Source organism: Balaenoptera physalus, assembly GCF_965194825.1.
Source record: "Balaenoptera physalus genome assembly, chromosome: 16".
In the NCBI taxonomy this organism is placed as follows: Eukaryota; Metazoa; Chordata; class Mammalia; order Artiodactyla; family Balaenopteridae; genus Balaenoptera; species Balaenoptera physalus.
The window spans coordinates 89067108-89080074 of NC_138898.1; the positions used below are offsets into that span (position 1 = coordinate 89067108).

The 12967-nt window shown below is 60.8% G+C and overlaps 1 protein-coding gene across 10 annotated transcripts in view; it reads left to right on the plus strand.

Annotated features, from left to right (window-relative positions):
* TNRC18 (trinucleotide repeat containing 18) overlaps positions 1–12967 on the plus strand; it is an 89559-nt gene that overhangs the window by 18146 nt on the left and 58446 nt on the right. For 8 of the 10 annotated variants that reach the window (XM_082431528.1, XM_082431527.1, XM_082431533.1 and 5 more), the window contains 3 exons: positions 5762–5917; positions 8177–8302; positions 8751–10475. In XM_082431528.1, the coding sequence (XP_082287654.1) occupies positions 5762–5917; positions 8177–8302; positions 8751–10475 (2007 nt within the window). Of the gene's footprint in view, positions 1–4136; positions 4289–5761; positions 5918–8176; positions 8303–8750; positions 10476–12967 lie in introns of those variants that run through there. The other 2 variants (XM_082431534.1, XM_082431530.1) reach the window with 2 other exon arrangements.

Here is a 12967-nt window from a genome sequence, read left to right on the forward strand (position 1 = left end):
AAAGATGAAAACAGGGTCTCGAGTCTGGGTGCTGTGGCTGAGTGGAAAAGTGTAGATTTTGGAGTCAGAGCCTCAGTTTCCTCATCTGTAAAAGGGACAAGAATCTCTCCCTCCCAGAGTTGATGGTGGGGGTGGGTAGTTTGGGGGGAGGGTGGCATGGGGGTGGTTGGATTAGAGACAGAATGAAGTGAAGCCTTGAAGCCCTATGCTGGCTGTGAAGTAGGGCCCAGGAAAGGCTCCTCTTTGTCCTTCATCCAGTTCTAACTGATTGTGACCTTGCCCATCCCTCAATCGAGCACCTACTGTGTACAGTGTAGGTACACAGGGGGGCACTGGGGATGGCGTAAACCTACACTGTAATGCAGGGATCTGCAAACTGCCTCCGAATCTGGCCTGTCTCCTGTTTTTTGTAAATAAAGTTTCACTGGGACAAAGCCCAGTAGTTTTTAAGTATTGTCAGGCAGGCAGAATAGGCCTGCAACGCCTGAAATATTTATTATCTGGCCCTTTCAAGAAAAAGCTTGCCTACTCCTGTTCCAGTGGGTGGAGAGGGACAATAAACAAGGAACTACAATAAAGAAGGAGCTAATGTGTATATGGTCTGATAAGTGGTGATAAGCACGGTGGAAAAAATAATTCAGGAAAGGGGGTGGGGGTGGGGCAGGTTGCAGTTTACGGGGGCCCTGGTGACGGCGGGAAGGCCGCATTCGTCCCCCGTCACCTGGGCTGCAAGAGAAGGGAGTGAGGTATATACAGATGGGAGTATATGGATAACTTGCAGTATCTGGAGGGAGGAATGGATTCCAGGCTGAGGTGCAAAGGCCCTGGGGTGCCGCCCGTGGGGCTGTGCTGTCCCATATTCCCACCCGAGCCTGTGATAAAGTCCTATCAGTCCTTCATTGTTTACCAGACCTTTGTACCCACCATGATCTCATCCAAGTCCCCCTCCCGCTCCCACCAGCGAGGACTTCAGGTACCTATTATGTAGTCAGTTTCTAGAAGGAGCCCAGTGACTCCATCCATTACAGAGGCAAGGTTCCACTGACCGGCTAAGGTGGCCTCACCGTTGCCCTCTCTGGGGACCAGCAGCTGAGCGTAGTGCAGCCCCCTGTGGGGTTCGTCCGGACGGGCCTCATTCCCCAGCCCCCAGCACCTGGGAGCCCTGCCTGAGCAGTGAGGGGAGGAAGGAAGGAAGCAAACACCTTTTCAGGATTCGAGTTCTGCCTCCTGGTGACCTTGGCCAGCCTTGGAGTCGGCAAAGCCCTGAAGCCCTTCCTGTGTTCTCAGTGTGGATGAAGGAGGTGGTGATGGCTGAGAACAGGCTGGCCTGCACCCCCAAACTCATGGTTCTCTGCTGTGTTCCCGAGATGCAGTGTGTGGGGTGGGAGGGGCTGGGATGTTGGCGGGTCCCAGCTCGGGAGGGCCTGTTAGCTCAGTCCTGGAGGGGGCACAGGTGGGGGTGGGGGGGTGCCAAGGCTGGGTGGAGTGGGGGGCCCATGCCCAGCTCCCTGCTGCTTATATTCCCAGAGGGACCTGGACCTCTCCCCCGGGCAGGGGCACGGGCACGTTGCCCCATAGCCAGGCCTCGGGACCTCTTTTCTTGCCCCGGGGGCACCCTTCCTCTCTCACTGGGACGGAGAAGGGGAAAACCATTTTCCAAGCACCTCCGAGGGCCAGGCCCCGTGTGAGGGGGTTCCCTCACTCAGGGTCCGAGGGACAGTGGCCGGTCTGGAGCCAAGGGCCTGGCACGGTGGGATTCCTGAGCTGAGGCCTTGGTGTGCAGTGTGCTTTTAGCACCAGCTGAGTGACTCGGTTGCCCGGGCCCGGTGATACCAGACAGTCTCTCTAAGCCTCAGTTTCTTCGTCTGTAAAATGGGGGTAACAAGATTCCTTCACTCCCAGGGCTGTGGGAGGGTGAGCCAGGATGGGAAGGTGCCAGCCCGGAAACCTCTGGGCCCTGGGGCGCCCTGGGCAGCGAGGTCAGGGAGATGCAGTGTTGGATTCAGAGGCAGAGAGAGGAGCTTACGTGTTTTTTTTTTTTAAATCGAGGTGAAATTCACATAATGCGCAATGAATTATTTGAAAGCATGCCTTTCCATGGTAGGTAGTGCATTCATCATGGGCAACCACCAGCTCTCTCTAGTTTCAGAATTAAAGTTTTATTTTAAGGAAGGACAGATGGAATTTGGGTAGAGGTGATAGTCCCACTTGGACCCTGACCTGGAGCAGTTGCTGGGCTTCTTCAAACCCCAGGTTGTGTAGCTAATAGATAACGAGGCACTTCACGAAAGCATTTTACGAACGTGAGTTCATTGAAGCTGTGCGTCCACGTGGAGGGGAGACATTCCTGTTATCCGGCTCCTCAGCCTGGGGAAGTGAAGTAACTCACTCAGAGTCACAGAGCCGTGGGCGTTGGGGCCAGGGTTTGTTTTCCACTGTCCCCTGGGGGCCCCCCCTCTGTTGCGCCTCTGTCCATGGTGGGGGCCTGGCCTGTCAGAGGTCCCGTCCCTGCTCTGCTCCAGTTTCCAGCAGGGAGGAGCCTTCCATCCAGACTGTGGCTAAATTAAGTCTAAATTAATTAAAATTTAATAAAATTGAAGATGCGGTTCCTCAGTCTCACCAGCCACATGTTTCAAGTGCTCAGTAGCCACACGTGGCCAGTGGCTCCTGGAGTGTCCAGCGAATATCTAGAACAGGTGTCATTGATTCACCGGGTTTTGGTCTGTCCAGGATGGCGGGCAGGCCGGTGGGAACGTTCTCCCACGGGGGATCCTGGTGGCCCTCGAGTGGCTACCCTGTAGGAGGGGTGTGGGCTGCACGGCTGGGCTCCGGGTCAGCCCTGGCTCTGCCCCTGCTCCAGGGCTGTGTGGCTTTGGGATTGTCCTCTGTGCCCCACGAAAGGCCTGTGGGAAGATTCCATGAGCGTCTCCATGTGAAGCCCGGTGTCTGTTGAAGTTGGGTTAGGTCCCCCTTTCTAATTATGAGTAATGGTACTTTATTACGGGTTCACTGTGTGTTCTAGGCTTGGACAGTCGTGGAGTGAGATACTCGCGTGGGTGGGCAGGTGGCACGGAGGCCTCTGGTCACCAGGGGGCGGCTTGGGACCAGGGAAGGGGGGCCAGCCCTTGACCTCAGTCTGTGATGAGAGGGATGGAGACCCCTCCCACCCCAGGCTGTGCTGGAGGATTTCCAGCCAAGTCTAGGGAAAGGCGGTGAGCTCTGGCTTGACTGTCACTGCACCCCACCCCCCTCCCCAGCCAGGAGGCCTCCACCCTTCTCTGTGAACCCAGGAGGCCACCGCTGTGTCCCCAGGGGTCGTGTGTGGAGCGGAGGATGTGTACCTAGACTCTGAGGAGAGCTCCAGGTACTCCAGGGGGAGGGATGCGGGGGCGTGGAGCTCAGAAGGCAGTCCGGAGATGCTGCTGGGCCGGGCTTGGGGGGTCAGCTGCTTCTCCTCCACCCTAGGGGGACCAGGCAGGACAGCCGGAGTGGCACATGCGTCCTCAGTTGTCAGGAGCCGTGTTTGCCTTGTCTCCTAATCCTAACATGTGTCCACCTGCTTTTGCCCTGAGAGGATCAGACACAGTGCAGTCACTTAGGCCAAGAGTTGATGCCTGCTGTGTGCCAGGTCCTGGGCACCTCGGGGGAGGCCGACTCCACTCCTGGGGGACACAGGTCTACACTCCACGTCGTCCTGGGCGGAGGGCTTCTCTGAGGCCCAGGGAAGGCCCCGAGGTGGGAAGGAGCGGAGGGGCCAGGTGGAAGGAAGTCCCAGCAACCGGGGGTTTATCTCGTGGATCTGAGCCCTGCCCCTCCGCTGCTTCAGGAACATCATCAGGGGAGGGGGTGGGGACAGTGAAGTTGTGCAAATAAACGCCACTGTCCTAGGCCTGGCGGTGAGGGGCGCTGGCGTGCCCATTTAACGGAGCTGCACGCCGCTGCTCTCGGAGTGCCCAGGCCTGCCCGCCGGGCCCGGGGGAGGGAGTTCGGGCACCGTTGAGCCCCGTGGCAGGCGGGAGCTGTTGGTGGCATCCGGGCCTGGGGTGCCGCTGGGCGGGTTTCACAAGCCCGGGCAGGGGCAGGCCCAGGGCAGGAAGAGCCGGCGGCTGATGTAAGCCCTTGCGCAAACCCCTGGCTGCCAGCTTCCGGAGCCGGCCACCCGCCCGCCCGCAGAGGAGGAAGCCTGGGGCCTGGTGGCCCGGAGGCCCCGCTGCCCGGGCTGGGGCTGCATGGGCGGACTGACCGGCCACCATGGCCCTGGGTCCCGAGGGCTTGGCGCTGGAGTCCGGTGAGGGGGCTGGTGGGGATGGGATGGGGGGCCCGGACGCGGGGTGGTGGTGATGCCACGTGGTGCCAGGCGTGCTCCCATTGCTCCGCCTGACGCCAGCCGCTCTGGGCGACAGGGAGGAGGCCCTGCCCCTTGTGTGCGCCCTGAAGGGCCTGGGGGGACTTTTGGGCCTCCTGTGCCCCTGGGGAGGTTGTGAGGGCGGGTCTGTAGGCCCTGCGTGGAGGCCTGTGGGGACTCAGAGGGTGTGGGTGGGCATCTGCGAGCCCCCTGAGGGCCGGGCTGGGGCCCCCTGGGCACCCGAGTCACACATTGTCTGTGATCCCCTGCAGCCACTTCACTCTGGGCCGCTGCAAACAGTGCCCGCATCGCAGGGGCTTGGAGAGGTTCCCTGAGGGGCACTCGGGGAGCTCTTACCTCGGTGGGCAGAGCTGGTGCTTGGTACCTTTCAGTGAACGGGCGCTGCTGCTGTTTATTATTATTATTATTGTTAAATGCGTGCGTCTTCCTTCACTACAATTCTCAAGGGAGGCGTTATTATCCCCATTTTGCGGACGAGCAAACAGAGGCCAGGGAAGGGAAGCCCCCTGCCCAGGTCTCATAGGCCTCCCCCGGCCTGTGAGCTGGGGGCCTGCCAGCGTCTTGCCCTGAAGGACGGGCACGTGGAGCTTAGGGGCAGCACCCCTGGATGGCAGGAGGGAGGACGCACCCCTGCGGGTGGGGACCTGGCCAAGTGGGGCGTGGCAGGGGTGGGTGCGGCTTCCACCCAGGCCCCAGCCGGTTGTCCTTCCTGGTATCAGTCGGCCCCCACGCCCCCATTTGAGGGACCCCCAGAAGGAGGAGCTCTGCTCTCTGAAGGGACAGGCCTCCCTTGTCCACTGCTCTCATTCATTCCCTGATTCACTTGCTAATTCCCTGTAGTTCTGGGACAGGCTGCTGGGCTGCATTCAGAGCCCCTGGTCACAGGCTGTGGGATCAGGCACTGCCGATCTCTGAGCCTCAGCTTCCTCATCTGTTAAATGGGCACACGGTTCCTCCCGCACAGGGTTGGCTGAGGGGTTGGTCCGGGCCTGTCCAGGGATGCCTTGGGGTCCTTGGAGGCCATTCTCCAGCTCTCTGGTGTCCTCCGTGGTCCAGAAGCTCAGAACCTGAGCCCCCTTCCACCTCGTCACTCTATGGCCTCCGGAGGTCCCTGCCCCGCACTGAGCCTCAGCTTCCGGGTGCAGATGGGGAGAACCATACCCCCTCTGGCCTGGGGATGGTAACGCCCTTCTGCCAAGAGTGTCGGGTGCCCTGGAGGCACCTGGGGTCTCATTGGGCAGTTTTCTCAAGCCCTGAGTCTGGCTGAGTTGAGCCAGGGTGGTCCTGAGTCCAAGGGGCTCCGGTGGGGCAAGGCGGGAGAGGCGGGGATGTCGGGGCGGTGGGCTGGGCGGCGGTGGCCTGGTGTTTGCCTGACAGCCCCCCTTCTTTCTGCAGGCGAGGCCTTCTTGGGCAGCTTTGTGGCCAGCGGGATGGGGCCCTCGGCCTCATCCCATGGGAGCCCGGTGCCCCTGCCCTCTGACCTCTCCTTCCGCTCCCCCACCCCCAGCAACCTGCCCATGGTGCAGCTGTGGGCCGCCCATGCCCACGAAGGTAAGGAGCGAGCCAGGCGGGCGGGCCAAGGGCGCTGGGCCGCTGTCCCCGGCACTTTTCAAGTCTGCCCCCTCCCCTCTGTCTCCACGGTCACTCCTCCATGCTGTGGCCCGTGGGGCCCAGCCCTGGTCATCCAGCCTCCTTGCTGTTCTTCAGATGCTCAGCGCTCCCTCGTGGTGCTGTCCCAGGGCCTTTACACGTGCTGTTCCCTCCGCTTGCAGCCCCGCACCCCAGCTCACTGGCTATCTCCTGTTCCTCCTCCAGGGCTTGGCTCAAACACACCCCCCACCCCACCCCGGTTCCACCTCCCACTTGTGATGACACATTCATCTGTGTGTTTTTTCGTGAGATACCTGTTTCCCCACCAGAGTGAGCTCTGAGGGCAGGGCCTAGTTTGCTGCTGCCCGCTATCTCCCCAGTGTACAGTCAGCTCGTCAGTCATTGTCATTGTGAGGGCAGTGGGACCAGGTGCCACTGGGCTCTCTTGTTGCTGTTCTGCGGTGACGCCCCTAAATGTGGGGAGGTCTGCCGGCCCAGAGCAAATCCTGGGCCTCCGTGGAGCCTCAGTTTCCCCTCTGTCCGTGAAGGAATGGGCCTGGGGGGCTCTGAGTGCATCCTCCACCTTGGGCTCCGGTGGATTTTAGATGCTGGGTGCTAGCTCGCTCCTGCTGCCTCCCGGGTGTCCTGCGGTGCTCCCGGGTCGGGCGCCTGTTGCAGGTTCAGGCTTTCCTGGGCCTTTCGCCGCCCACTGTCTCCCCACTTCCTTCTCTGTGCCAGTTGTCACCAAGTGCTTCCGTCCTTGTCCTGACTTGTGTGTGCCCCGCACGGAGGGGGCGATCCTGCCTCTAGGACTGGGATGGTGGGCAGTCCTTCTGGGCTGGGGTCCCATCTGAGCCTCCCATTTCCACCAGCCCAGAGCGGGGGTGCTCGAGGGGCCTGAAGGGCAGAGGCTGCCTCTGGTGCCTGTGTGCCATCAGCCTGACTCCCTTTTCTCCTTTGCCAGCAAATACCGGTAATAATAGTAATGATAGCAAACAATGCGGTGTTCTTCCTATGCACAAAGAACTGCATACCTGAACTCACTTTATCCTCAGAACAAGCCGTGAGGAGGGACTATTATGCCCACTTTACAGATGAGAAAGCAGCGGGAACCAGTGCCTAGCTAGGAGTGTTGTTTCAGTGATGAAGTGAGATAACGTGTATCAGGTGTTATCGTTTTGTGATTGTTGTTAATGTCATTGTCAGGTGGGGCTGTGGGTGAAGATGTGCGCCCAGTGTGGCCAGGGACGGGTCCTGCATCTCTGGCCTCAGAGGGAGTGACTGGGGGGCATGGGGGACCCAAGTCCCTCAGGGGTCACCAGTGGGTCTGAGGTCCTATAGGACCCACCGCCCAGGCGGAGAGGCAGGATCCTCCCCCATTGCCCCAGCACCTGCTCACCTGTCTGGCCTTCTGGGCCCTGCTGAATGGCTCTTGGGCCTCTATTCCTTGTGTACTCTTTTAGGCCTCTTGTTTCTTTCTCCGTGGCCTCCGTTTCCTGTCTTCTGCACCCTGTAAGGCCCTGGTTCTGGGGCATCACTGGTGGGGTGGAGGGGGTTGTGGGAGGTTAGGAGGACCCCTGGCAGGAGGAATTCTTTCCTAGCAGCACCTGCCTGGGAGACCCAGCAGCTGGAGATGCTGGGTAGGCTGAAGTTCAGAGAAGGCAAGCGACCTGCTTGGCGTCACACAGCAGAGAAGTTAAGCCAGTAAACCACTCAACTGGGTCCATGTTGGGCTGAGGTTAAGAGTTCTGGTGACCTCAGTTCAAAGCTAGGCTCCTCTGCTGGGGGACCTCGGGCAAGTGGGCCTCTCTGAGCCTCAGTTTTCTCATCTGTAAAATGGGGATATTAAGAGTATTTGCCTCACAGGTTTTTTTCCTTTGAAATTTAAATGAGAATAACAAAGGCAAAGCAGTTGAAAGGGTTTGGTCTGTGATTAGAACTGCCATCTATCTTCATCATCCTCATTGCCCTGCACTGGGTCCAATTTGATTCTCTTCCTGGGTGATTCGATAGCCCTAGCCCCTGGGGGCTGCCTGGGACTGGAGTGCCGGGATTGGGAGGGGGCAATCCTTGCTGTGGGAGCTGGTGGTAAACCTCAGGGCTCCCAGCACCAGGGGGCTGACAGCCAAGACACGTTATTTCCAAGAAGCAGAGAGGGTGGAAGGAAGCTCCCGGTGGGAGGCATGAGGTGTCCCAGCTGGCTTCTTTTCTCTCTTGCAGGCTTCTCCCACCTGCCCAGCGGGCTGTACCCATCCTACCTCCACCTGAACCACCTGGAGCCCCCCAGCAGCGGGAGCCCCCTCCTCAGCCAGCTGGGCCAGCCCAGCATTTTCGATTCCCAGAAAGGTCAGAGGGCAGGAGTGGGGAGACTGGGGGGAGCTGCGGAATGAGGTTGGGAGGGACCACTGCCCAGTACTCCAGGCAGCATCCCAGCTGTTTCCCAAGACTCCAGCCCCCAAGGGCCCCCACAGGCTTTCTGGGCCCAGCCATAGCCTTCTGGAGCCTTCTAGTTGTCCTGCCCTCATCTAATCCTGTTGGGCCCTCTGGGCAGCTCTTAATTCTGGCCTCTCCCCCTTTCACAGATGAGAAAACTGAGGCTCAGAAAGGTTAGTAGGTGGCCAAGGCGGGGTTTCAGCTTGGTTTTATCCATTTCCAGAGCCTGCCCTCTCCCGGGCTGCGCTGTGCATGGCCCTCCTCCTTGCCCTGGGGTCTAGGGCACCCTTTGGGGCCTCCCTTCCCTCTCTCCCCGGCAGAGGGGGCACTCGCTCACGGCTGCGCTCTTTCTTCCCTGCAGACGGCTTCTACCTGCCCGCCCCTGGAGCTCCGGGCGCCCTGCACTCTCATGCTCCCTCCTCCAGGACGCCAGGCGGCCACTCGTCGGGCGCCTCGACCAAAGGCTCTTCTCGGGAAGGTCCAGCCAAGGACCGGATGGGCCGCGGCGGGGAGCCGCCCCCACTGTTTGGCAAGAAGGACCCGCGGGCCCGCGAAGAGGCAGCCGGGCCCCGCGGCGTGGTGGACCTGACCCAAGAGGCGCGGGCGGAGGGCCGCCAGGACCGCGGGCCCCCGCGCCTTCCGGAGCGCCTGTCGCCCTTCCTGGCCGAGCCCGGGCCCCCGCGGGCATCGGGCACGGCCGCCACCGAGTCCAAGGGCAAGAACCCGCCGCCGCTGCCACCACCGGCGCTGAGCCTCTGCAATGGCGCGGGGGACGCGGGGCTCCCCGCACTGGTGGCCGAGGCGGCCCGCGGCTCCAAGGAGACTGCGCGGCAGGACGAGAGCGCACGGCTGCGGCGCGCAGAGGCCCTGCTGCCGGGGCCTTGCCCCTGCCCCTCGCCGCTCCCGCCACCGCCCGCGAGCAAGGGCCCGCCTGCGCCCCCCGCCGCTTCCGGGGCCTTCGCCGCGCCGCAGCCCGCCCCCGCCGGCGTCTACACCATCTTCCCAGTGGCGGCCGCGCGCGAGGCGGGCCGCGAGCACCGTGTGGTGGCGCCCACCTTCGTGCCTTCCGTGGAGGCCTTTGACGAGCGCCCGGGGCCCATCCAGATCGCGTCGCAGGCGCGTGACGCCCGGACCCGGGAGCGCGAGGTGGGCAGGCCCGGCGTCCTGCAGGCCCCGCCCGGGTCTCCGCGCCCGCCCCCGGACCGACCCGAGAGCCTCCGCGAGAAGAGCTCCGTGATCCGCTCTCTCAAGCGGCCGCCGCCCACCGAGGCCCCACCGGCGCGGGCCGCGCGCTCCTCCCCGGACCCCCGGGCCTACCTCCCCGCCAAGGAGCTGCTCAAGCCCGAGGCCGAGCCCCGACCGTGCGAGCGCGCCCCGCGCGGTCCCGTCGTCGCCTCCGCCTCCCAGCAGGCCGCCAAGCTTTTCGGCCTGGAGCCAGGGCGGCCGCCCCCGCCCGCCGGCCCTGAGCACAAATGGAAACCCTTTGAGCTGGGCAACTTCGCTACGACGCAGATGGCCGTGCTGGCCGCGCAGCACCACCACGCCAGCCGTGCCGAGGAGGAGGCCGCCGCTGCCGCCGCCTCCAAGAAGGCCTACCTGGACCCCGGGGGTGCGTTGCCCCGCGCCGGGGCCACCTGCGCCAGGCCGGGCGCCGACCTGCACGCCGCGGCCCACGGGCCGGGAGAGGCCTCGGCCATGCAGAGCCTCATCAAATACAGCGGCAGCTTCGCCCGCGAGGCCGTGGCCGTGCGCCCCGGCGGCTGCGGGAAGAAGAGCCCCTTCGGAGGCCTGGGCACCATGAAGCCCGAGCCCGCTCCCACGGCTGCCCCGCGCGCCCAGGCCCGCCTCCCGCACCCCGCGGGCCCTGCAGCGGCTGGGGGCCGGCAGCTGAAGCGGGACCCGGAGAGGCCCGAGAGCGCCAAGGCCTTCGGACGCGAGGGCTCCGGTGCCCAGGGTGAGGCGGAGGTGCGACACCCACCCGTGGGCATTGCGGTGGCCGTGGCCCGGCAGAAGGACAGTGGCAGTGGCCGGCTGGTGCCTGGGCTGGCGGACCAGGATCGTTCCCTGTCTCTGAGCAACGTCAAAGGTGGGTCCCGGGTCCCACCCCCACCCCTACCCCCACCCCTACCCCCACCCCCACCCCTCACCTTTTCTTCCTCCTTCACCTCCCCACCTTTGCTCTCTGCTTCTATCTGCCTCCTTTTCTTGTGCAGCCCTCTCTCCCACCTTCCTGGTACTGTTTGTCCTTTATCCCACTTGTGGGCTGTGGCTGCTATTTAAAGTTTATTGTTTTTTCTGTTACACACATAGAAAAATGTGTAAAATGCAGGAGAGGAGAAAGAAGAAAAGGGACCATTAGATTTTTTCCACCACCCTGAACACTTTGAGCTCTTTCCCCAGGTTCATTTTCCCGTTTGATCTGCAGAGCCTCCAGTGCACTATGATCTTGGGCCTTGTGTTTTTCCCTTGTGGGTGGGCTCTTGCTTTTGCCAACTCAGTTTTTTTTTTTTTTTTTTTTTTATTTATGGCTGTGTTGGGTCTTCGTTTCTGTGCAAGGGCTTTCTCTAGTTGCGGCAAGTGGGGGCCACTCTTCATCGCGGTGCGCGGGCCTCTCACTATCGCGGCCTCTCTTGTTGCGGAGCACAGGCTCCAGACGCGCAGGCTCAGTAGTTGTGGCTCATGGCCCTAGTCGCTCCGCGGCATGTGGGATCTTCCCAGATCAGGGCTCGAACCCATGTCCCCTGCATTGGCAGGCAGATTCTCAACCACTGAGCCACCAGGGAAGCCCCGCAACACATTTTGTAAGTATCATTTTTTAATGGTCTTTAGTGTTCTGTCCAGAGCAGGCACCCGTAGCTCAGTTAGCCGTTCCCTCGAGGCATTTTAGTTTTCCCTTCTCTGATGTTTTTGTGTTTAGGAAGTTACTTTGAATATTTTTGTGCATTGCGCCTCACTGATAACTTTGAGTCATTTTCTAAGAATAGATTCCTACGAATAAATTAGCTTTAAGCTTTCAATTCCAAGTCCTTGAGGGAGGTAACCGTGCCTTACTTAACCTAGTTCAGTGTTCCCAATACCTAGCGTTAGGTCTGGCGCATAGTAGGTGTTTGATAAGTGAGTGAATGAGTGACTGAGTGTGACAGATGGAAAGTAGGGCCCCGGCATTCCTGTGGTCTCGACATTGAATGCCTTTGTGACTTCTTAGGTAGTTAGAGAGTTTATATGCTTGTTTGCAGTCTGTTTTGTTTTAGACTCCTCGGAATTGTGTTTTAGTGTTAACTAAAAACCCCCCAAACAATCGTTGTTAAGTTCAGTAGGGAGGAATGGTGCATTTCTTTTAACTATTAGTAAAGTTGAATATCTTTCCAGAACTCGGTTGATTGGTTACATTTCCGTTTGTCCCTTGCATATTTTGCCATTGGACTCCTTCCTGGGATTTTGGAGAGTTGCTATTTGCGGCATTTTGGTTGGAAGTCTGGACTTGGGCCGCCCAGAGAGAGCCCAGTATTGAGCCAAGGGCCCCACCTGTGGGTCAGGCACTGAGGCTGCCCCGCTGCTCCAGGCCGTGGTCAGTGTGTTGAGGTGTGGGGTGTTGGCAGGCTGGGGTAAGGGCCCCGGAAGGAAGGCTGTGTCCCGCTGCCCCTAGCTCATGTGACTTTTTAACAGTCGGCCTGGGTTTCCTCGCTGAGTCTCTGTCCCAGCCCCCAGTTCGCTCCCAGACTCGCCAGCTGCAAGCTCAGGCTTGGCTCACGTCGCGGTCCCCGCGCGACCCGCTTCCCTGCGCCTCCTAGATTTTCCAAGATACACAGGCATCTTGGGTGCACGTCCCCTGTGTCCCCGTCCCTCCCTGAGCCTGGCCCTCCTGTGCCCGCCCGCACTGACTCCTGCCTGGGCTTCAGCCTCCGTCCACAGTGAGCGGCCAGTGCTGTGTCCTGTCACAGCTGCTTCCTAGACCCGTAGCCCCAGCCCTGCTCTCCCAGAGGAGCCTGGTAAGGCTCAAGGCTGCCCTGGGTCTCGCCCGGTCACTGCCCATCTGAATGTACCACAGCTGCAGAGGGTCTTTATCCAGACAGAAGGCTCAGAGCAAGTGATGTATTAGGGAATGTTTGTTGAACTGAGCCCATCGTTCTGTGTGGAGCCCCCCTGGAGCCAGGGAGGCCCGTCCTCTGACCCCAGGGGCTCACATGAGGCCCTGCCTTAGTCTGGGATTCAAAGTCTGGGCATTGGCCCTTGGCTTGGAGGTGGCCGGCTGGGTGGTGGAGAAGCCCGCTCACTAGGTGGGCAAAAGATCTTTTGGGGTCCTTTTTTTAGAAGAATGCTCGTGTGACATGATATGGCACCCCAGTTAAGACTCACGGTCCCCAGAACTCATCCTGGTGCCCAGAGTACCTGGCCGTGCCCAAGGGACCTGTGTCCATGGGGTTGTGAGTGTGTGTGGGAGGATGTGTATGAGGGAGTGTGTGTGAGAGAGTGCAGGTGAGAATGTGTGTGTGTGTGTGAGCGTGTATGTGTGTGCAAGTGTCGGGGGCGGGAGGGGAGAGAGAGAGAGAGGATGGGATAGTTTGGGATGAGACCTTC